This window comes from Phoxinus phoxinus, assembly GCF_949152265.1.
Source record: "Phoxinus phoxinus genome assembly, chromosome: 6".
Lineage (NCBI taxonomy): Eukaryota > Metazoa > Chordata > Actinopteri > Cypriniformes > Leuciscidae > Phoxinus > Phoxinus phoxinus.
The window spans coordinates 5607035-5633102 of NC_136881.1; the positions used below are offsets into that span (position 1 = coordinate 5607035).

Below are 26068 nucleotides of genomic sequence, written 5' to 3' on the forward strand. Positions count from 1 at the left end.
CGGACGGAACCAGATTGACCCGTACACGCTCAGTCAATGGATAGACGATCTGACAGGATTAACGTTAACGCCAAGTTACCTCCGGTTGAGAAGCTAACTTCTACACCTACCCGATAGAGATACCGAGCGTAAAGAGAAACTGAGGGCATACATTCTTCAGGTCTTTAAGAATCTCCCCACCGAACGGGGCGTCAGGAGAGGACACGTTGTTATGACTCGTTGTGGTTTTTTTATTTACACTGATTAATTTTCCACACACAGTTGATTAGTCCACAAATAGCAGGTAATAAACCTGTAGAAATAGAAAGGCTATGGTGTTAACAACAATATTGATAGCCACATACATAATATAGCCTAAATTCTGAATAATATAAAAATATAAAGACATATAAATCCCAATATAGTCAGTATTTAATATAATAAATATTATAATACACTTAGTGTTTAAACCGAATGACTAAAAGCACATGCATCTAAACACAGAAATGCAACAATTTCACACACACCAAATATACATCAATGTCAATGTTACACATTAAACCAATAGCCCTACACCACAAAAAGTGTTCTCAGTATATTGGCCCAAAGTGAAAAACAGTAATCCATTACCAGTGTAAAGCGATTAACTACATTACCCATTCAGCACTTCAGATGCCTATTACTATGTGCTGAATGGCCACGTAGGCTACAAGACTTGTGGTACGATCCGAAGTTCATGCCTACGCCAGCGCCAAGGCCAGAAGACGACAATGTAAAGAGTGGCATTACGGTGCAATTTTAATTATGTGAATATTTTCTAGAAAAAAAAATTCCTGATACAGCATATTAATTTTTTAACTATGTATTTGATTACCCTTTCTTACCAGGTTCTTCAAAAAGTCTAGTCAAAATCAATCAAAACAGCAATCAGATGATTCACAAATAATCACAATCATTTAGAAAACATTATGCGATAAAATGTAAAATTATATAGCCTGTACTCCGTCGATTATAGAACCCAACAAGATGACATTTAATAATACTAATAGTAATTTAAGCTCCTTATTATGTAGTCGAATCTGTGCTGGTTTGTATTGGCCGCCTCCAGTTTTCACTGTTTTGCAACTAGCTGGCGCCGTGACGTAATTGTGACGTCGGCGCAAAAGGGGTCTATACTTTTATTCAGCAAGGATGAAGTAAACTGATTAAAAGTGACAGTTAATTTATAATGTTAAAAAAATATTTATATTTTAAATGAATGCTGTTCTTTCATACTTTCTATACGAAGAATCCTGAAAAAAATTATTGTGCTTGCACAAAAATATTAAAAAGCACGACTGTTTTCAACATTGAGATTAATACATGTTTCTTGAGCAGAAAATCAGCATAAATTATTTTTGAAGGATCATGTGACACTGAAGACTGGAAAAATGGATGGTAAAAATTTATTTTGAATCACAGCAAAAACATTTTATTTTATAATATAGAGAAAAATGTATTTTAAATTGTAATAATACTTCACAAAACATATCAAATGGCTGCAATGCATTTCCTTTATTGACCTTGACAAGGCAGGTTACAGGTCGAATGAGAACTTGTAAATGTATGGTGGGAATGCATACAATCATGTGTACACATGTAACCTGATAAGATAAGTCAGATGGGTACGTTTTCATAGTTTGAATGCCATCAGCTCATTACCCAACAAACTCGCCGAACAACTTTCCAACTTGGGTTTGGGAAGAAGAAAAAATACTACAATGGTTTAAAAGAACGTGTTTGGCTGGTAATGCACGATGACATAGAAGATCCAGGTCAACGCCTTTTTTCAGCAGAAACCTCAATTAAACTGTTGACACACTAGACAATAAATGCTCAAATCTCCATGTCATGCAATCATGCTGAATGTTAAACAGAAGACAACTAAACTGTTGCAGTTCGAAAGTCAATTTCAATGAAGGTCTTTGTGAAAACTACATTGCATGTTCTATCATTGTGAACTTCAACATGTGCAATATAGAATAGAAATATAGAAGAAGGTTTTGTTTGTATCAAACAAACTAGTATTATATCTTTGCACCAAAAGTGTACCCATTCATAGGTTCCATGAAGTTACATTAATGCAAATGAAAAACCTAATAAAAATTCTAATAAATGGTGTAACTAAATATCCAATAGGATATTTAAAGAAAACATTGAGGCTATACTGAAAATATGATTTATTTTCTCTTTATTTAATAAACAAGTGAATGGATTTGTGTGTGTGGGGTGTTATCCAGGTGTGCCTGACCAACAACAATAATCAGACACACCTGGATTAATCAGTTTGTCCAATAATGGCAGACAGGAAACAAAGGAGCTGGCTAAAGTTCAGGAAGTCCATTGAAAAACTAAAGAGGTTGTTCAACATTATTAAAGGGGGGGTAAAATACTTAGTTTCAGTCAATCTCATGTTAATCTTGAGTACCTATAGAGTAATAGTGCGTCCTTCATATCTCCGAAAAGTATTTAGTTTCATCATATTTATAAAATAAAAATACAGCTTTCCGATTCTAACCGGAAAAAGCCGAGGTCCTTGATTCTGGGCGTGGGCGGAGCTATAGAGTCAAGCGGGAGCGCCCGGGAAGGTTTGCTTATTATCGATCGTGGTGCGGTAGGCCATATTACTATATAGTATTTGGTTTGCAAATCCAGCGACGACCTCGGCCTTGTTAATAAAACATTCGTCACTGAAATGACCAGAACACAAAACCGCACTTGCCACACTCCTTTGCTGTCCCGGAAATACAAACTGCATCCACTGTTCCAGTAACACTGGGTTCTTTGGGAAGCTGAACAAGGTAAACTTCCCTCCCTCACATCCCAAAACACACTTTTTTGGAGACATTCTTGACATCGACCATTCCTATTTAGCGCTGCTGATGATGATTTCCGGTAGTAGCGCGTCGATGCATAGATATTATATAGAGATATATGATGTCTATGCGCCGATGAGCGCGGTCTTTCTCTCCTCTGGTCGACGTGTGCGTGAACGCGCTTTTCCGAGAGCAATGCTCATATAAGGAGTTCCACTCTGGTCTACGTCATTAGATCTACGATAGAAAAAAACCAGCCGAAACGTGTTGCAATCCGGAAGTATGATTTTCAGCACAGAAATTCTCTGTTATTCGTTCAAAATAACTTTTCAAACTTTGGCCATTATTAGCAGGAGAATCCATCTCTTTAACACTGTAAACAACTCTGAATACATGAAACACCATTGTACCCCCCCTTTAAGCAAGTCACAGTTCTATGGGGAGGAAGAAAGATTGTTTACCAGGTGTAAACGGTAATGTTTCTTGGCTGACCACTTGTGATCGCATCACCGAAAATGCATCTTAACACCAGGTGGAAACAGGGCTTGTCCCTTGCTAGCTTGATATTCCCGGGAAATTGCACATGCATATAATTTGCAAGCTTCAGCGAGCCGCTATTAATATGCGGGAGACTCGAGGAACTTCCAGGAGAGGAGGGATGTCTGAGTTTCTTTTTGCACACACATGCACATATTCTGAAGTTCAGAAGAGAATTACTGCTCAATCTATTCAAAACCTCCATATTTGTTCAAAAACGCAGTTTTCAACCCTCCAAAAAACAGGAAGCTGATAGCATCAGACTACTGAGAAAGGCTATCCCCCCTATCCAGAAAGAAACAGTGACTCTCAATTCAACCCAGATTAACACACACTGATATGTTTTGTGAAGGCGCTGTCTCTGCTTCAGTCTCAACAGGAAGCAGCAGTTTGTGTCCACCCTGCTGGTGTGGAAAAGTGCTCATGCTGTTTAGGCAGATTTGTCTGCTGGGACTGTTTTCAGCTTCATGACACCATCTGAGAAACATTTGCTTTGGATGAACAACACACCTGGTGCTTTTTACACGCACAAGCTCCCGTAAACACTGGAAGAAACCGTTTAGACATTTAAAGCGTCCCACAGCAAAATCTCGAAATATGAATTCAGATTCATTATCATTGACATACATCTTGCCAATGACAAGAAGAAACAAATAAATATGGAGTATGTGAGAAGCTATGGAAAACTATGGCTATTTAGTGGATCTGCATTATTAATCGTTAACAGTTTGTGATCTCGATTCAAACACCCACACAATCTTATTCCTAAATGACAAAAATTCAGCTATATGTCTATTAAAACTTTGACAAGTATGATCACAGTGAACATGCAAATTTGCTGATCCAGAGAATGCTAATATATATAGTTATGAAACTATCATATCATTGTTGCTGTGTAACAATAATTTGAATTATCACAGAAATACTGGAATAAAGTTTATAATTCAGACATGGTAAATTACCTTTTGAAAATAACTTGACACTTCAAATAAAGATTGTATCGATTAGCCTACATCTTTATGGTTGTCAGTCATTAATTCAAGTGATTCGTTCAAAGATGCTGATTCATCCCATAATGAAAGTTTTTATGAATGTGTCATTGAATGATTCATCTTGAACTGCTTTAAAAAAATTAATAAAGTCAATTAAATTAAATATTTTTAAATAGACCGCAGAATTTTGTCAGAACATCTAATAAATTACATGTTATTTTGTTTAGTTGTCTTCTATTCAGAATCATGGGAGAGTCACCATCTCTAATTTAAACAAACTAAATTGTAAATTTACTGTCTTTTTGCTTTTTCTCCCCCAAATCCCATAAAATCCCATTTGTCAGAACATCTAATAAATTACGTTATTTTGTTTAGTTACGATTATTCAGAATCGTGGGAGAATCACCATCTCTAATTTGAACAAACTAAATTGTAAATTTACTGTCTTTATGCTTTTTCTCCCACAAATCCCATAAAAAACCGATGAGAAATCTGAAAATACAAGATCCGATTACCTGTGATTAAACAGCAGGAAGTTGTTTGGTCTCAGATGTCAAACACACAGTAATCAGTGTTTGAGGAGAACTCTCCAAGTCATTTCTACATGAACTAACTGTAATTAAAGATTGTAGCTGTGAGGATTCATTTAGTGTTGTTTTTTTGCAAAGGCAAGCACGTTATGATTACTATGGTGTATACTGAGGGTTAACAATCTATCTGAACAAACCCCTAATGCAAAGTATGAAATGTCAGCATGGAATTCATCCAGAACACTTTGTGATACAATACCTCAAATCATGCAGCTTATTGAGAAGAGGGGTGTAATTACTTTTCTAAGTGATTACACTTACATTTTTTGATAAAACAACCCAAAAGACTTACATTTCGCAATCATGGAATGCACAATAACAATGGTATTTTACATTTGCTTCGATCTTGAAGACATTAATAAATTATGGCTAATAACTGCCTTAAAATTTGCAACCCATTATAATTAATCTGAGGCCAGCTGCTTAAACAAAGCCATTAAATTAAGACTGTGTTGTAAGAACCAGTATGACTAGCTGTTAGCCAAGGGGCAATCAGTCTTACTTTTCAGCATCAAATTAGTCCAATCTTATGAACTACTGTTTTTCATATAAATATAATAGAAACCAACCATACATTTTACCACGGATATGTGTGGTTTTTACTGTGGTTATCATGATCTAAATGTATGCTACTATGGAAGACCAATGGTTAATTTTATTAGACCTTGATCTCAAACAGTCAGAATATTTACATTTTACTAGGCTATATAAAAATGCGGTTGTTACAATTTTTACAGATGCTCTACTGTTTTTCTTAGTGAACAACAGATACATCTGCATCCTAACTCAAGCTACTACTACTGTCACTTACTTTTCTAAGAGACAAAACATGTTATTAATTAGTAATATTATTAATATTGCACCCTGCACTGCCAACTGTGCCGAAGATACGTGACATCAAAGTCAAGCAACACCAACCTGTTCCATGATTTGAAACAATGTCATTCGTAAGCACATGCAGAAAATAAGAAATAGGCAAAAAAAATATATTAAGATATTTATTTTTTTAAGGGAAAATGAATGGAAAAGTGTAAAGTACACAAGTAATAATTCTTGTTTAGTAAAATCGCTTGTTTGGAAGTTTTTTCGGACCCTTGGTTAATTTTGTTTCGAAATAAATGGCAAGCTAATCCATTGCATAACTTGAATATATGAATACATGAGAATACGTAAATGTGTCGCGCCCAATTTTCTCGCATGTCTGCAGCACGTGTTTTGCACATGAGCCACATTCACCTCAAAAAAAAGTTATTGATTAAATTATTATCGATTGTTGATTAATCGTTAGCATCCCTATCAATCGCAGGTTCAGAATGAAGGTTGAAAATAGTTGTTCTGCATATACATTGTTTTTTGTGCAAAAAAAAAAAAGTGAACCTCAAGGAACATTAAAATAAAAATATCAAGTCATTTTAGAAAGTATGACCCCTTCAGAAAGTAAATAGGGTCAGTTTTCAGCATAGGAGCAGTCCTATAGGACTCGATATTGCATACCCATTGTGACGTTTAAATCCAAGGCAATTTGTTGTGGGGATGGCTGCTGACACCGATGGCTTTGTGCTCTTGGAAGTGTGCCGTGTGTAGTGATCTCAGCAGCGCTGCCTGCCAAGTCAGCTCTCCAGCAACCCTCAGAGGTTACCAGCGGCCCGGCAGAGCCCAGCTATGGCACGGTAATAAAGCAGTTTTCCTCAGATGTCAGTTAATCTCAACCAGTCAGTAAGATCTTGCTGGACACGCAAACATTACTGAGTGGGACAGACACTTTTTATTCAGTATTCTTATAGGATTGGTTTTGGGGGTAGACAGACTATATTTTCAGAAGCATAGCAGCAGCTCAGCATATAATGATGTAGATTTCCTAAAGTAGATATATTTTCCAACAGGCAGCAATTTATTTAATTTAGCATGACAAAACACATTTATGTACAGACAAGTGAATACTTAAAAGACACTCCTTAAAATATCTTGTCTCTGTCAAATAGTGTTGGAGAGTCTGATTAATTTTTATCAGATGAGTTTTTTCAAACAGCTCTGTGTAACATCAACATGAAACCAAAATGCAGGGCTCGACATTAAGGCTTGTCCGGGACAAGTGGATTTTTTTGTAGGACAAGTGAAAGTGAAAATTAGTTGTCCCACTGGACAAGTTAAATTTCAAACAAAATAAAATGCCGCCATGTTACTTCACGTTATGTGCCACTCATTACGTCTATTTTACAGATTTAATTTTACCGATTTGAAACGAACACATTTTTTTCCCCACAATCCGTCGAACCAGCGTCCAACTCAGAATTGATTGGCCAATCAGGATTCGGTCCAAGTTTAAACATTTTTACCTGCCTCAAAGCGCCAGGAAAAGCTCCAAAAACAAGTCACCTTACAGTTACACCAACAGCACCATACGAATTAAAACGGGAACGAAAATTCGTAACCAAATGGAAATTAATTCGACTGGGTTATTTATGAAGACGGAGTAATGGTCTGTGGCGTCTGTCGGGGGAAACCCAACCCGGCTGACAAGAAAGTGACGTTAGCTAGCTAGCGTCGGCATCAGTGTACTGTAAACAAGCATCAACAGCATTTGTATTGGTTAAATGTACATAGTTAAATATTAGCTTATGTTCAGATGTAAAGTAGCTACACGGTTTAAAGTATTCCCTTGGTAAATCAGCCTCTGCCGGGTAGAAAGTGGCATTAATCAAAAAGAAATTATAAAATTATAAATCTATACCCGGACAAGTGACTTTTGTGCATGGACAAGTGAAACATATTTACTTGTCCGAAGGACAAGTGCCTCAAAAAGTTAATGTCAAGCCCTGAAAATTTACTTTTTTTCAATTTTCTTAACATACGGTCTTGGTATTAATATAAAACAATTCACCAGTGCATTGCGTCAGTTTTACTAAAGAAAACAAAACTTTATCCTATTCTGCAACAATTTTCATAAGCCAGATTTCCATCCAAGGATTTTTTTTTGGGGTGGCGGGGGGGGGGGGGGGGGGGGGGGAGCAAAAGTAGATTTTACATGACGCTAAAAAAAGATCAACCAAGACCTGAGAGGAAAAAGTGTTGAAATTAAAGTAGACATTGAATTTAAAACATGCATATTTCAGCCAGACCTCTTAAAACTATTGCATCTATGCACACAACAGAGATGTCTATCATTGATTTGCAATGCATAAATGCAGCAAATGTAGTGCATCCTCAATAAAACTGCAGTAGATATAAATGGGCAGTCAAAAAAAATCGTAATTGTGCAGCTCTCTACTAGAGTTAACCTGAAGCTTATTTGAGTAATCATCCTGTCACATTTGCAAAACAGGACCCTGGTCTTCATTAATAATGCATAATGTGTTTTCATTGTTGACATCATTGTAAATCGGCCATTTAAATTAATAACAGCTCATCTCTCAAAGTAAATGTAAATTAAACATCCATCCACCCATAGACACATTTGCATTTCAAAATGTACAAACATCAACTGCTTGTTGTATATGTGAATATGCATAATGTCTAAGCAAGGTGAAGTGCATCACGGATGCATCATAGATGAAGGGCTCAATACTTCAGTGACGCACGAGACCCGAGAGGTGGGTTGACAGAATGGATAAAGCGCCCACGTCTACCCCAGCACGCCTGGCACCGACCCATCCCATTCGACTGAGCCAATCTCAGCCGATAACGTCCATCAGTTTAAAACCTCATACTAAAACCTCCCATAAAGCCAGCCATCGCAGCCAGAGAGCCCAGGCCAAACTAATCAAACACAGCCTGCCACCTGCATTTGGAGATAGGGAGCGATTAATGACACGGCTGTATTCATCACATAAGTCCTGCTTTATTCCAACTGGCATTTACTGCAGAAGCCGGACAAAAGGACTAGCATAGTTAACACTGACCAAGCATTGCACTATTAAAGTGTGATGTTGCTCAGTGAGGACTAATAGAAGCATATATCGATTCGATTGATATCAAACCCGTACGTGGATTATAGTTGGGACATATTTATTTATGTAGAAGTTAATGATGATATTAACAATTCGAAGATCGGAGTATTGCAATAATTGACCCATTAGAAGTTCACCTCTAAACACATTTTAACACAATAAATGCATGACACATTCACATAAATTAAATTATCAATGTGAACAATCACCAAGCTGTCAAATAACAAACTCCACAGTAATTGTAAATAATGCACACACACACACAAATACAGATGATTTCTGAAAGACTGGAATAATGATGATGAAAATTCAGCTTTGCTTTGCTGTGTAAGAGTCTGTGTGTGTGTGTGTGTGTGTGTGTGTGTGTGTGTGTGTGTGTGTGTGTGTGTGTGTGTGTGTGTGTGTGTGTGTGTGTGTGTGTGTGTGTGTGTGTGTGTGTGTGTGGGTGTGTGTGTGTTAAAACTGGAATAAATCCAAACAAAAGTGAAGAGAAAGTCACTGGTAGCAGAGGACTAACAATCTAAGTAAATTTCCCAGACATACTGTGTAGACCTAAAGATCATATTTCTACATATTTGAGGCGCAGAACAAATCTTTTACCACAGTATCAGACTGCAGGAATGTCTAAAGATAATGAATATTTAAAACAATAACCAGAAATCTGAAAAAGGGCAGTGTTGACAGCTCAAGATCACGTGATATGAGCTCGAGGGCACACCCGGTTAACAACCGTACTATGGTGAAGGCTTTAATATTAATATTCATGAACCATGCCTTCGCCATAGTAGGATTCACCACCCGGTAAACAGTGTAGTTTTTAACATAAATCCGATCAAATATGCCAAAGTAAGGGTATTTAAACAATCCATAGTGAACAGTCGGACTCATAAATTAATATTTATCGGGTTGTGTTACGATTTCAAACTTATAAACAACACGTTACCTGTTCAACAATCTTCTTGTATCTTTGAGTGGCTTGATCGATCAAATCCCGTACCATCCAACTGTCTTTACACGGGACGACAACCTTCGTTTCCCCGAAATTGACGGTGACTTTCATCTTAACTTGCTCATCAAACGTTCAGATATCCTCGTAGTTTGTTTATAGCACAGTTTTTCTTAAAACCAGCGCCGAAGAGTCAACAGGTGTCATTGGTCAACTGTAGCCTAACAGGTGATGTTCCTCCTTCTCTTTAATGTAGGCTACTAACAAAGTCTTCAGTAAGGCAATATTAAGTCCATGAACGGAATAATCCTCCAGTAACTACATTCCCAAACCACACTTTGAAGAGAATGACACAATCCTGGATGACAGAGAAAAGTCCTGATGTGTTTTTCCCGAGTTCACGCGCGCTGAAGTCCAGAGCGAAACCGGAAGCTGCAGACAGTGCATAACTATCGTGATTGACAGCCAGCTTTAAACTATCAGTTCCCAGAATAATCACTGCGGAGAGGAAGATACTTACACAGATGAATGAGTGACTCACTTGACACAGAATGAATACGTACTAGGGAATCTCACATATTCTAAGAGAAAATAGAAATAGAGAATAGAGAGTTTCTCCTCACTTGACAGCAGTAGCCTACTCTCATAATGTCATATTTGCATAATCAAAAAAAATATATATGAGGGATGATAGGATAGATAGATAGATAGATAGATAGATAGATAGATAGATAGATAGATAGATAGATAGATAGATAGATAGATAGATAGATGGATGGATGGATGGATGGATGGATGGATGGATGGATGGATGGATGGATAGATAGATAGATAGATAGATAGATAGATAGATAGATAGATAGATAGATAGATAGATAGATAGATAGATAGATAGATAGATAGATAGATAGATAGATAGATAGATAGAACATATCTTTTCCCCCTAGAAACAGCAGTGGAAATAGCTATTTTGGTAGTCGCCTACTTGTGCAGAAATTGATTATTAAAAGGAAAGATACCCTGAGAAATATTCACTGCATGGAGTAAAAAGATTGATGACTATAGCCTGTGGGTTTAAATTACAGTACAAAGTGCATCTAAATTAAAGACGACTTCCTGACTTCCTGTTTGAAATATTAGTTCACAGTCCCCAGGCCTTACTCTGCAACTACATATTCCAATGACAATGGGCTATTATCAGAGGACTATTGTGTGTCCCTAGTGTTTCATTGACCCAATTACACTATCAACCTCTCCAACCGTCTACTATACCCTTCCAGCCTTCTCATCAGCCATACATGAAGATAGTGATGTGACAGCTTTATTATTCCCACAGATTGAATGAATTCTAAATAGCATTCATGTTCTTAGTTTATATGAATTATGCACATATTCTTTATTGCTCCCCTGATACTTCCCCAGAGGATGCACTGTTTAAAGTTGGTAAAAATATATTTTTATATTTGGGTGATTCTTAGACTTCGGGCACTTTTATGTACTTTGGTCAAATTTAAAAATACATATAATTTTGGACAAATTCCTCTTTCTTTGTCAAACTAACAATACAACCACCTTAAAAACTTTTTACCACCTTTCTATTATGATTTTTTCATACTTTTCAACTTCAACAATGAAAATACAGTTTAAAAATATGACTTATCTGGTAACTATGAATATACCTAAATTAAGCACTATAGAATATTTGTGAACATTATACGTAGGGCCTACATGTTTAGACAAAGTTTTAACCCTTAAACCTTAACAGTTCTTAACCTTAACAATTCTTATTAGCATTGAAATGCAGTATAAACACCAACAATACACTTGATAGTAAGCTGGCACTGCTCCTTTAGTCCGGGGTCGTCCCATCATTATAACAGGAGATGCCAAACTCTGCCATCTGGAAGAGTGACTGTGCCAGCCAAAATCCAGACTTGTCTCTTTCTGATATCCAATTTTTCATACGCAATTCAACAACAGATTTAATGCTAGCATTACCACAGCCATTTGGAGAAAGTTATGGTTTACAATCCCTTTCCTCACCATAAAATATAATGGGTATAATGGGGAAAACAAAGCACTAAATGTTTTTGGAACACTCATTTATTTAGGAAGGGTAAGATGGTCTCACAGCACATGAGGTTTATGAGGCACACATTCAAAGCGAGTATGACCGATCTGTCAGACATCAAAAATACTGCTTAGCCAGCACAGAGGAGTTAATGGAGCTGGTGTAGCTATCCGGTAACCATTATAACTATAAAACAGCATGCCTCAAATGCTCAGAATTGTTTAAGCATGAGAGCATTAGAAAAATCTCAAGGGTATCAAGCTACTAGTTAACATGATGGCTACAATCAGCGGGAAGCGCTAACATAAATCAACTATAAGTTATAACATAAACAAGCCTTTCACAGCCTATTATCAAGTGCTCTTATTTGTGTCATATCATTTATGTGCATTTATATATTCCATGTTATTTTCATGCCTATAGGTGATTAAGTAGAGGCTGAAACTAACTACAAATTGTTTAGAAATACGTTTATTGTGCATGTTACAGACTTGTTCACACATTTCTAAATGGAATTTTATAAAATAACTAAACACCTAATAGCAAAACTAATAACCTATTATATGTTTGTGTGTATATATTTGTGAAGAGATTGAGGGTCCGCCAACTTAGCTTATCTTGATGTGAATAAATCTCCCCTATGCCAGATCTATTTGAGAAAACCCAAATCCCCAAAAACTTGTGAAACCAAAAAAAAGAATGTCAAAATGTCAGTCTGAAGCCATTCTTAGGCTCTGGGACTCCATCGAATCACAGTGAGAGCTGCTTTCTCCAAATGAGGAACATTGGGAACAGAAGTGAATCCTCTAAGGGGTGCTCAGTCTGTCAACATTTCACCAGGGTGGCCATGTACAATTATCCAGCATGGCATGAAGATGAAAAAATGGAAACATTTTTTGGAAAATGGAAAATTGAGTTCTATTGCGTCAGTTGTCGTTAGAGCGAAATCAAATAGTTACAAGGCTGTGTTATTGTTAGAGCAGAAGACGGATCTCTTGTTGAGAAAAAAAAAAAAGAATGGGAAAAATTCAAAACATTCAAAATGGCAGCTGTAGGAAGGAAGTCTCGCCTTTCAGTTTAAAATGTCAGTTGTTTGGTCTGTTCGACATGAAATGGAAGTTGTGATATTTTCGTCCCTGTTGTCATTTATGGGAATCGCCTTTAAAAATTGTAAAGGGTGGGACTTAATTGTGTGATTGGATGGTTGTGGTTTGCTATTGGTCGTACTCATGTGAGTGACGGTTTTCCCGCCCACACACCAGTAAACATGTCATCAGAGAAGAGAAAAGAAATCGCTAGTGTTGTAGGTTATAGTTTTTTTTTTTTAAGTCTTGACTCTTGACTCTTGTCTCAGTCTCGAACACATTTATGCTCGGCCCTGTCTCAGTCTCAGACTAAAATGACTCTGTATTTTATTTCCGGAACATTGTTTGATTTATATGTTAACATCATTAATGTGACTGAATGTAAAATTCCAGCTTCAAATGCAAACAATAACTATTTTTTATGATATGATATAAGGCAATATCACAAGAGCAGGAGAGCTGTTTTCACAATTTGAAACATATATATATATATATATATATATATATATATATATATATATATATAACATTATTTATGCCTTTAATTGTACGAGTTCAGTTGCAGCTTCTGTGCCATCTCTGAATGAATTTTGTTGTTAGTGATTTTATTTTATAGGTAACAGCATGTCTTATATTTATTATTGTATTAAATATAAGACATTTCTCTGGCAGTAAATGTGGATCTTTTAGATTAATTTGAGGAGTGCTGGCCTGGTCCTGGTCTTAGGGTGAGCAAACACGCACCTTTTGTGCCTGTCCCTTTAAATGCAAATGAGCTGCTGCTCCCGACACAGGGGGCGGAGCTTCAACAGCTCATGTCCTTTTTCCTCACACATGCACTGAAAATTTCAAAAATCTTTATCCTTTTATGTTCAAACCGGATTCAGACAATGATGGAGAGACTCAAGAAGAAGTGACAACATGTAGAATGCAACAGGACATTTCTGAATGGTTAGTTGATGAATTTATGTAGTTTATGTGTAGTTATCTTCTAGTCATTGATTAGCATATTCTGTCATGATAATCTAGAGGGTTTTCACTACACGTCATCAATCCGGAAGTCGGCCATTTTGGAGGCGCTGAACGTAAACAGTGCCACTGAACTGAATGGACTCGCAAATTTGGCTGATTATTGCTGCTGAAAAATGGTCGAGTTTTGGTCTGTACTAACCGACGGTCACACTGGGGAAAAAAACATTTTGAGTTCTATAGACTGTCAAAAGTTAAAGAGAAGAGTGCAAAAAACTGACGAAAGAAGGCGTTTGTGGTTGAGAGAGGTACAGCATCACATGTGTAAATGAAGCGTTGATTATGGCTAAAATGTTGACGTAATTAACTATGGCTACATCTGTCAGTCCAAATCCTATTATCTTTGTATCCGATTGGAATCTGATGTAAAATGATGTCACACTGTGTATCGCAACTGTTCAGATCCGATGTGTGTGTCCATGCAGCTCTTTGGCAATATGGCAATGACGTTGCGTTGATGGAGGATATGCATTTGCAATAGAGATGTTGTCTTATTTCAATTTGACAACATGGAAATGTGTATCCGCCGCGCTGGACTACTGCGTCTTGAGCCTGCGGCAGAAATGTAGGAGGCTGGTATGGACAGCTTTTTTCCCGCGCTCTTGTCTGCGGCGGTTTCAAAAATAATAATTTTCTGCTCATCCGCCACTTTGCAGCAACACAGCATTGTTTCGGCAGCGACTTTCAGCATCTTTCCTAATGTTTGACGTTTACATTTTACGTGGCGTGAGAGTCACATACCATGCGAAATCCGATCAGAGCGTTCAGACTGAAGCTGATGTCCTGATATGTGATTTCAAACCACATATGGATGTAGCTTGAAACGGATTTCATGTGCTTTTTTGGACTGACAATCTGAACGTAGCCTACAGGTATGTCGGGATAAGAAATAGAAGGAAGAATTGCAGTAAGAGCTAGAGAAGCTAACGTTAGCTCGTTTACCACATATTAACTTTAGTTTGTCAAAATTTTGCACTCTTTCCTGCTTACTAAGTCCTTCTCTATATGATTTCGCAGCTTCCACATGTTTTTTACGTGGTTTATTAGTGTAACAATGTGTTCAGTAGTACATAAACAGTGCAATCCATGCTGTTGTTTACATCCGAGTGCCTCCATAATGGCTGCGCATCTGGGTTACCGCCCAGAGCGTGCCGTCGGTGAAAACCCTCTCTATAAATCGTGTTCCCGGGGGCGGGGTTTATGTAAATTCTAGGGTTGGTGATGTCACTAACCCGGGATGAATGTCATGTAGTCCCTACCAGCCGTTTGTTGTAGTCCTTAAAAAGCTATTTCTTTCAAAGAAAATATCTCCCTTTGCTTTCAACTTTAAACATTGTAACTTTGCAGATGTTGTTTATGCTCAAACAGCAACATTACACATTACTAAAAATAGAAAAGTTAAATCATAATCAACCACCCCTTTAAACTAAAAGATGTTCAGGGAGTCAAAAATGTAACGTCTTGGACAACATGTCTGAAACACATATTGTTGTAAGTAAGTAGACACTGCATTCCATATCGACAACATCAACCAAAACTGCACCGTGGTGATGATGGTGTCATAGTGTGGGAATGCTTTTCTAACTCCGGCTGGCCTGCTCTGTTCCCGCACGTTCTGAATCAAACGTCCCATCATACATCTGGAAGTTGAACTGAAGCAAAGGAGATTCAACAAGTCAATAATTCAACAGTGACGAAATAATCAAATTACTTAAATGAAACTATTTGAAGAATTAGTCAAAAGTGAAACAAAAGTCCTGATAAAAACAAAACTGAAATAAGTTCTGTTGAGGCTAAAAATCCACTAAAGTGATATAAGAGACTGATGTCAAATTTCACAGTGTTTGAGTGTCGTCATTGCTGTTAAAGTTGTGTGAGGGAGGAACTCATTTTTACACTGTGTTTAAAAAACTTCATTGAATAATTATGTAAAAAGGAAACGCTATTTGTTCAGTAAGCTTCCCTTTATCTCATACAATTTTTTATAAATATCTAACGAAGAAAAAAGAAATATGCAGCAACAGATCAAAACAACAAGGAAGCTAATGTTTTTTTCATGGCACTGTTGCGGGAGAGTAATATCATTTTACCACTCTCATTTTGTGTGGCGGCAAAGTATTCATTTCACGCTTATAACCTCGTCTATAGTGTTTTAATTGATTGGGCTTGATTAAATGGCTTATTTCGATCGCACTGGCAAGTATGAAAGTAGTAAAGAATTGCGACAGCTGCTAGACAGTGAGCATCATTTCATAGCTCACTCAATGAGTTCATGGAGAGGGCAAGAGAAAGAATGAGGCTCGTTTTTGTTGAAGAAAAGCTGTTTATCTTTTCCTTATTGTGAAATAATGTGCTCAGGAGGGATAGAGGCCTGCGCGCAAAAATAGCTTGTTCAAACCAATGATTATTTTATGTCTTCAGTTCACATGGTTTGCCTACAAGTAGAGAGATTATTATATACTGATGATGGAAAAAGAGGCATATTTGCTGTACATTCTTTGAAATAAAAAAGGTTATTTGACATTTTTAATCCAATTTTGTTAGCTCTTTAAAGTTCTATCAAATTACCTGATAATATATTATTTTATACAAATGTTGTAATAAACACAGAGTATTATAATATTTATTGTTACAAAAAAGATGCAAACGTCTCACCAGGCACTCAAATGGATCATTGAATCATTCAATAAATGATTCAGTCAAATGAACCTGAGTGAACCAGTTCAGTAATATGAACTTATAAATGCTTCATGTGCAAAATATTGCTATGTAAAAGCATATACTACTTTGAAAAATATTGGTGTACAACTGTAAAAAAAAAAAAAAAAAGTTGCTACCTTAAATTTTTAAGTAGCCTACATTCAACTTGGATGTTTAAGTCATTTCAACTTAAATTACATTAAACTGACAGAAAATTAGTTTAATCTTGTATAACTTATTTAAAAAGTTACTAATTTTGATGAATTAAAGCAATGTTAAAATATATTGTCATAACCTGTATTGAAATATATTGATCATCTAATTTTTTAGATGTAAATGTAATTTTCAGACAGAAATTGCTTGTGAATTTCACAAAGAAAGACTAAAGTGGTATTATCAAAACACACTCCAGTAAATCTTTGTTTTATTAACAGTGTAGGATTTAGTTTGAAACAATTTTCACTCAGAAATTACTAGTAAATTTCACACACACACAATAAAAGAAGAAGCTAATAACACACTGAATTAAATGTGAAATTTTGAAGCACATGGAGAGAGTAAAACAGTATTTTCTGGTAAAAATAGCTGCAATATAGTCTTATTTATGAGTTTGAAAAATAATTTTTACAGTGTACACATGCGAGGCATACTATATTGTGCAAAAACATTAAGTATAGTATGCTAATTCAAACGCTTAGAAAGGATCATTTGTCAAAGGTACCTTTGTTAGGGAGCACTGTCGTTCATCAGTTCTTCCTGTTTTGAGTGGAACTTTGTGGTTTATTCTCTGTGAACCTGTAAAGCAAAGAGAACAGATCAGTTTAATACACTGTGTCTGTTTATAGAAAAACAGCTTCCTAAATTTTCACTGGACATGACTTCTTCCCCGATGATGCAGTTCTGCTCTCCTTAACCACCGAGAGAGATAATTTAGACTCATGAGAAATAAAATGACAAGGCCTGCAACTTCCCAGGTCAGTGAAACCAAATGATGAGGTGCTAGAGTACAAGAAGTATGCTTGTTTATCATGTAAATTCATCATGCATGGTCGCGCTCCACATTCCTTGCATTGGTATGCATGCACTGCACTCTATGTGTGTATTTGCATATAGTGTGTGTGCAGAACAATAGTGTGTTGTTTGATCACAAACAAACTAACCTGATTGCATTTTCAGAGGTTACCTTTCCTCTGAAGATCTGTGTGGACATTGTCTTGGCTCTTATTCAATCCTCTCCTCCACATCTGCCCAGTATCCTCCATTCAATCCATCACAGACCCCTACAGATACCGTTCACTTTGCCTGAGCAGAAGACATATTGTTTTAGAGGAATATGCTCATTACGTACAGTTATGGCAGGCCAGGGTTTGGATGTGTCAGGATATGACAGGCTTGTGCTAACAGACGGGATTGTGTCATCTGTTTTCATTGCCTAATCTGGTCTTCGGTGGGTACCAAGCGATGTTTTAACAATCCTAAATCAATTTCCACCTCATAACCAAACAGCAGACGGGGTTCCCAGATCTGTTTGCCTTGAACCCACCATGTCTGGAATGAGAACAGCTTCGATTCAGCGGTGTAAGAAGACATGAGATATAAAGAAGATCTGTTGGTTCCCTATTGAACTCCCTTTTTTATTTAACTCTTTTTTTTTTTTTTTTTTACTTGTGAGAGAAATATAATACAAAATTGGTACTTTTTTAAAAGAGTTTATATATACATAGTGCTATCAAATCCATCTATAAGTTTGTAAATTTATAATATAAGTGACATTCCAAATTACGGTAAGTCATATATATGTGTGTGTGTGTGTGAGTGTGTGCGCCTGCGTGTGTAAACTATTGATCACTATTTCTATACTTCTAATATTTCAGTGAATTTGATTCATTTAAGTTATATGAGAGATTTAAATGGAAGAGAATGTATTTGAGGAATATCTATCAGTAATGTATATATTAAATAGCATGGAACGTATAAGGTAAATGTAATTTTATTTAAAATATATAACCTCATAAAATGGATATAGCGTTCAAAAGTTTGGGGTCAGTAAGATTTAACATTTTTTTTTATGTTTTTTGAGGTAAAACTCTTTTTTTCACCAAAGCTGCATTTATGCAAATCAAAAACACAGTAAAAACAGTTATATTTTTACAAATATTAATGCAATTTCTATTTTTTTATATATTTATTTCCATCATTAAAATGTATCTTTTTTTCTGTAATGTTAAAGCAAAATTTTCAGCATCATTACTGCAGTCTTCAGTGTCACGTGATCCTTCAGACATCATTCTAATTCGCTGCTTTCTTAGTTTTATTAGGTTATTTATAAGGTTTTGGTTTGACTGTGTTTTGTTTTTTAAAGGTCCATTGTGGGCTCTCAGAGGAACTCGTGTGGGCAGTCGTGGCAGTGCGCTGTTCCTTTAATCACTTACTCATGAACAAAGCAGCCTTTAAGCAATGAAAACAGCTTCAACCATGTCTAAAGTTGGCCAACACAAAGCCCTCTCTGTTCATGACTGATGAAAGTCAAGAGGTGATTGGTAAGGTGCAGGGGTGCATTTCGGGTTATGTGTAGGCCTACTTTCTTGACCCCAGACTGTAAAAGCAATTACAGCACCAGCTTAATTACTTTAATAGCCAAATCCTTGATCTTCACTGGAAACAGAAGTCCATTGACACCAGTACAACCAGTAGAAAACGCTAAGAAAAAATTGGTTTTCATGATGCAGTTCTGAAAATCCTAATAAAGTGCAAACCTAGACTTTGTAAGGAAACTTTAAGAGAGAGAAATTCAGTTTGATAGATTAACTGCACTAGTTTTAGACGAAAATCTTTGCAATGCTCCATATATTGTAGGTTTGAAATGACATGACGATAATTAAAAAATGAAATAATTGTCATTTATAAGCTTAAACATTCCATTACTAAAGGGCATTTTTGAAATATATTTCCAATACAACATTTTTTTGTTTTACCTGCCCTGTTGAAAATGAAAAAATAAATGCTACAACCTAAAATCTTCACACTTTGTAAGGTGCTAAGACAGAAGCGCTAGCATTAGCGCAGACTTACACCTGTGCCTAATGGATCAAATTAGCGGATTGTCACAAATCTTTCCCCACCTCGCTGGCGTCTCGCTCGCTCGCTCTGCAATTTACTCTACATTTGGTGAGCTGCTTAATTAAAGTTCATTATGACATGCTAACACTTAGCAAAGAGGGAACAAATCCTGTGATGAAAAACTACGGCAATTTCGGAGTGAGCACGACAGTCCTAATTTCCCCACTAATTGCAGCAAATGTCTAACAGCGATTTGGGCATTCACGAGGTACATTTCGAACAAAAGCAAACAGGGTGCAGGTAATAACGCTAATAACAGGAATTGGCTTGGTGAGGTTGTGATGAACTTAAATTGAGGGAGGAACGGGATTGTTGAGCCGAGGGAACAGCTGGCTGGCGTGAAAACTCGCTGGTTTAATATGACTGAATGGCACTGTTCATTTATCACAGAGAAAAACCCTGTTGGAGTGTGCAGCACATGCTCACCACGACCACTGCCGACGCTACGCTAATACATTCCTCGGCTTTTTGGAGCCAGCTGGATCCTTAACACTGTCATAGTTGCTAAATTTATTCATGTACCACACCTCACAGAATTATAATGCTTTATTTCTCTTTAGCACTGTGTAGATGGTTATTTTGGTTGTAACACTTGTTATTCTATGTTGTAAAGGCTGTATTCAAAGAGTAGATCACTAAAACGACTATCCCTCCTTATTGCTCAGGTGTTAGCAGAGAACAAAATGAGATGATGAGAGACTGTATGAGATTGAAGTGTTTTAAATTCAGATCAATCACATTTCTCTGCTATATGTTTCTCTGTTGCTTATGCTGTCTATGAACCCCTGGCACACTTTCTCTTTGAGAAGCCTTCAAGTCTTCATGGTCTGCAGTCATTTTCTCTGACATTGACCTCAAAGTCAAGGGTGACCAGAGGAAGAGAACAAGAACAAGCGAACAAAAAACCTGGTCCACCAGCACAGTCTTTCTATTCCACTGTAAACAAAAAAAACAAAAACAAAAAATGCTATTTCAAATCTTTAAAATTTCATATTTAATTCAATGTGTTACTTGTCATTTATTTTTACTACGGAGGAAGTCAATGGTGTTCATCAACTGTTTGGTTACCCATCACTCAAAATGGGTACTTTGCATAATATATTTATATTTAGTTTACCGGTACTTATAATAATTGTGTTTGTTGACTTGAAATGTTTTTTTTTTTCACGTAATTATGTCTCAATTTATCAGTACAAAATCCTAACGCGTTGTCTAAACACAAACCATTTATGTTAAGTAAAAAATTCTTACATCCGAGGGTCGTGGTATAGTGCGACGCCAACTGCCATTTTGCCCTAACTTAATTTGATTGTGTTCAATCTGCTTAAATATATGTAAAATTTAAGTTTACTTAATCCGTTTGTGTTGGATTAACTGAAACTGGGCGGTGCTTGTTAGTTCCCAGCATGCTCTGCATGGTTGAATTAAGAGAGAATAAATGTTAAAATTAAGTGTTATTTTATGTTTTATTTTGAGAAAATGAAAAAAGGGGGAGCCTTGATATGTGTAATTGTGTTTAATGTTCAATTACATTGGAATTATTAGAACCATTTAAATTACAGTGGGTTACCATTGTGGAGCATTTTGTTTGGCTGTGGACTGATTCAGTTACTTTCAACTGCTTTGGGCCCCATTTACACGTACATAGTTATTTTGAGAAATGGAGACATTTCCCTTCGTTTGTGCCCTTAGTTTACACGCAAACGGAGAATTCGCCTCTGAAAACGATTCTTTCTACTATAAACTCCGGCCAGAGATTTTGGAAAACTTCGTTTGAACATTTGCATGTAAACTGAGAAAAACAGAGTTTTAGGCCGCCGACGTCACAGTATGTGACTATTTTCAGGATTCTGATTGGCTAACGTGGCCCTGAGCTTCTCTTACACTGCCACCTACAGGTTTGGCATGCTCTCGACGGCATATACACAGATTCGTGTTCGATCACTTTTATGAAAAATGACAGGTGTGCACAATGTTATTTTTGAAAACGGAGAGGGGTGAAATGTCCGTTTATGAAAATAGCCGTCCACATGTAATCGTAGCCTGGTTGAAGGAGCATGTTAAACTTAGCATTTAATATGCTAATATGTGCTTCTGCTAGCAACGAGCTAGCTATAGTCTTTCAATTTAATTATGTGTCACTAAAATAAATAAAATGTTAATGAGTTAATAAATATAAAAAATACCTGAATCAAGGGAGCCTTTAAAATTTCACTTTGAGACTACTTAAATTGGGTCGCTTAAAATGACTTAATTCAATGATGCTGAAGTTACACGAACAAATTATGTTTGTTTAATGTCACAGGTCGAGGTGGGCCAAGCCAGACTGCACCCACCCCTAGACCAGGATCACCCTGAGGAGCGTATCAAAGGAGGAGGCAGGAGACAGGAATAAAAAGAATGACAGGCTTTATTAAATATAAAAACAATTTGAAAATCCTAAACTAAAATTCCTCTTCCTTCCTCTTCCCAGGAATCCAAGGCAAGTGGGGGGTCAGGCTCACTTCCTTCTGGCGCTGGTGCCAACTCGCAGTGGTAGGTACTGAACAGGAGGGTATCACAGGTGAGTAAATGAGTCAGGCTTACTTCTTTCTGGCTCTGGTGCCAACTCGCTGAACAGGTGAGTATCACAGGTGAGTATCGCAGGGGAGTAGGTGGATCAGGGCTCACAGGAGTTATAAAGGGTGGGCACTTCGCACCATACAGGTGGGTTTCAGGGCTACAGCAGACTCAAGTCGCCAGCGGAGCGGGGCTTTGGCTGGCACAGACAGAATCAACACTTCAAATAGAGGTGAATAGCTCTCACATGGGTGGCAGGAGACAGAGTCAATAGCTGAACAGGGCTTTCACTGGGACAGACAGCATTCAAACTTCAAGCAGAGGTAAACAGTTCTCACGTGTGTTGCAGGGGACAAAGTCACAAGCTGAGCGACGTTCGCTGGAACAGACGGAATCAACACTTCGAATAGAGGTGAACAGCTCTCACAGGGGTGGCAGGAGACAAAGTCATAAGCTGAGCAGGGCTCTCACTGGGACAGGCAGCATAAACTTCAAACAGAGGTAAACAGTTCTCACGTGTGTGGCAGGGGACAAAGTCACAAGCTGAGCAGGGTTCTCACTGGGACAGACAGCATAAACTTCAAGCAGAGGAAAACAGTTCTCACGTGTAGTGTGCGCACGGGGGCTTTTCCTTCTGACATCCAACAGGTGACTGTAATCGATCTTGCTAGACTCTTATGATGGACGGTAGACCAGCATAACACATGGGGAGTGCACGGCGATAAAAGGTAAATCTTCCACACACACACGACAGTCCAATTCCAAACATGCAACGTGATGGGAAACGTCAATTTCAGCACTACAAATCCACTCTTCAAGTGCAAAGTAAGGCCAACACTCACCCAGAGGTCTCGATCTGAAGAGCCGATGATAGTCAGAGTTGGGACAGATGCGGTGAATAATTTCCTCACCACTACAAGCGGCTTCACTTCGCTGGTTTCAATGGACGAGGGGGAGGCTAGAGATCGACAAGGAATCAGTCTATTTCACTCAGTGCGATGTTTACAACGTGATCCAAGCACTTCAAACCAGTATCCAATTTAGTGTAGAAAACATGCGTTTATGAGATTCAATTTGTCAATCACCCCTCTCACTCTTTCCCAGTCCAGACGACGAATTCCACTCTTCAAAACTGCCCTCAGATCCCACAAGCAACACTCCGCTTCTTTCACGATGGTCCTTCAGCTGCAACACTCCACAAACATTCCCCAACAGGAGAGAACCACACCAGATCGCCGGGGGAAGACAAAGAACAACCACACAACGCGGAGGGAGAACTCACAGGAAGAATCGACAACCTTGCTATGGCCTCTGTACTTCCTTTTTATAGGGTTGCCCCGCCTCCATAATCCTCTCACAGATCGCCACATCAGATCCTCCGCACCAGATGTCAATCGGCCAATCAGTGCCGTTATGGAAACATACCGCGCACCCGGAAGTGGGCCGGTGTTACAGTAACACCGTTCCGGGCGGAACACAATTCCAGCGGGAACTCAGTTCCGCTTTGCTTTCGTCACCTCGTGACATTAACGTAACCTAGTTATGTGAAACTTGTTGACATAAAAAAGTGAATTAAAGCGAACATATCTGATATTTTTTTGAGTGCATATTCTTCAAAATATCATATAAAATATAATATAAATATAATCTTTTGTGTTCAGCAGAAGAAAGAAATTCATACAGGTTTGGAACAACTTGAGTATTTTTGGGGTAAAGTATCCCTTTAAGTATCTTAATATTTTTAGATATTATAAATAATTTAAAGTAGAAACCTGAAAAGAAACTCGATTTCTGAATATAGTTTGTGGCGTTGCAGTTTAAGGTGTAAGCATGAGCATACCTAAATGATCATTTATGCTGCTGTGCGTTGTTTAAATTTGTGATTGTAAATAGCAACAGAACAGACAGACTTACGAAGAATTTGAAAGACTTCATATTCATGATGCTAAGCTAGTTAAACCATCAAAACTTTTCAGCCCCCACAAATTCCTCTGCTTTCAGACACATCAAAAGAGAATTTGTATTGACAGAGATTATGAGACTGACATGTTCTTTCTTTTTGTTTCAACAGTCGGATCACATCCCTGATCTAGGAGCCCCTAGCATGGCACGAACTCTAGCCTCCGTCTTTGAAGTGCTGGCTAAGATGACCCATAAACGTGCTGAGCATTCAAAGGAACGCTATGGAAGATTTCGGTTGACTTCTATAGAGAAAGGAAGAGAAGGAGCATGAGAGTCTCAAGAGAGACGAGGAGGAAAGAGAGGAAGAAAAGGTTCAATGAATGAGAGAGGTCTGAACGAGTCATTCTGAAAGGAAAGAGCTGAGGATGCTTTGGTTGATGTTGTTAAACTGACTCCGGATAAAAGGAGCTGAGAGCTGCTTCTAACATGTGTTTACTTTTCAATTGTTGTATTTAGATTAGTTCCACAGTTTCCGATTATGATGCATATTGCAAGTGTTTTGAGCTTCATTATTCAGAGGAAAACAAATTTGTTTAGGTACAAGGGTACGCTCTGAGAACAATTGATACAATAGCACAGCAATTATATTCTGCATAAAGAAAATGAAGCCCGAGCTTTTGCGTTGTGGCATTATTTTTCAATGTGGATACTCCATTATCTCATATTTTTACTGCTTAATTCATTATTACAAATTTTTTTTTTATCAATATGCACAACAAATGCTATTGTTTTATTATAATAATATACTGTTTTTGCATTATAGAGTTAGTATATTGGGAATATTGCTCCTGAATTGGAGATGCTAAATGCTAAAATGACAAATTCATGTTCAAAAATTATCCATCGGATGTTACCGCTATTATATTGAGGTCTCTGTGCTCGGATGGGTGCCAGGTCTTGTGCACAGCAAGAATATCCACAGGCTGATCCAGGAGGCCTTTCTGTGTGGAGTTTGCATGCTGACACATGCATGTTCTTCATGGGTTTCCACCGAGTGCTTCAGTTTCCCCCACACATGTAAGGACATGCAGGTTACATTGGCCCTAGGACGGAGTGTGTGTGAGAGTGCTGGGTTGAGTATGTAAGGGCATGAAATCCTGACAAACAGCTTTGGAGATGACTGTCTTTTTACATTCAAGATAGCCCAGATAACAAAAATATGTCCTAAGGACGTTTCGCCAACGTATCCAAAGGGGTGGTAAAATTCCCTTTTCACAAGATGTAAAATAAATCTCTGATGTCCCCAGAGTGTGTGTGTGTGAAGTTTTAGCTCAAAATACCCCACAGATATTTTTATAAAGCATGTTAAATTTGGCACTTTTTGAGGGTTTGCAAAAACGCACTGTTTTGTGCCTGGCCCTTTAAATGCAAATGAGCTGCTGCAGAGGGCGGGGTTTCAAGAGCTCGTGTGTGTTAGCAGCTGCGATTACCTCACACACACACTAAAATGACAGAAACTGTTCTGCCTTTAATGTTAAAATGGAGTCAGACAAAGATGGAGAGACTCAAGAAGAAGCGACAACATGTAGAAGCAACAGGACGTCTCTGAATGGTTAGTTGATGAGTTTATGTTGCTGATGTGGAGTTAACTATCTCCAATTAGCATATTCTGTCATGGTAATCTATAAATCGCTCGTATAGGAACTGTTGTGAGATGCACACAGAGTGACTTTCTATTGCATGTGAAAAGACGGAT

The 26068-nt window shown here is 37.5% G+C and overlaps 1 protein-coding gene and 1 long non-coding RNA gene across 2 annotated transcripts in view; both read right to left on the minus strand.

Moving 5' to 3' along the window:
• pard3ba (par-3 family cell polarity regulator beta a) overlaps positions 1-10293 on the minus strand; it is a 156830-nt gene extending 146537 nt beyond the window's left edge. The window contains exon 1 of the mRNA XM_079615678.1: positions 9844-10293. Within this exon, the coding sequence (XP_079471804.1) occupies positions 9844-9960 (117 nt within the window). The 5' untranslated portion in view covers positions 9961-10293. The remainder of the gene's footprint in view (positions 1-9843) is intronic.
• A 5282-nt stretch (positions 10294-15575) lies between these two features.
• LOC307000816 lies at positions 15576-18010 on the minus strand. Its single transcript, XR_013798092.1, has 3 exons — positions 17892-18010; positions 17453-17526; positions 15576-15683 (listed from the first exon to the last, which is right to left on the minus strand). It is a non-coding gene; the product is annotated as an uncharacterized lncRNA (long non-coding RNA).
• Positions 18011-26068: the final 8058 nt, after the last annotated feature.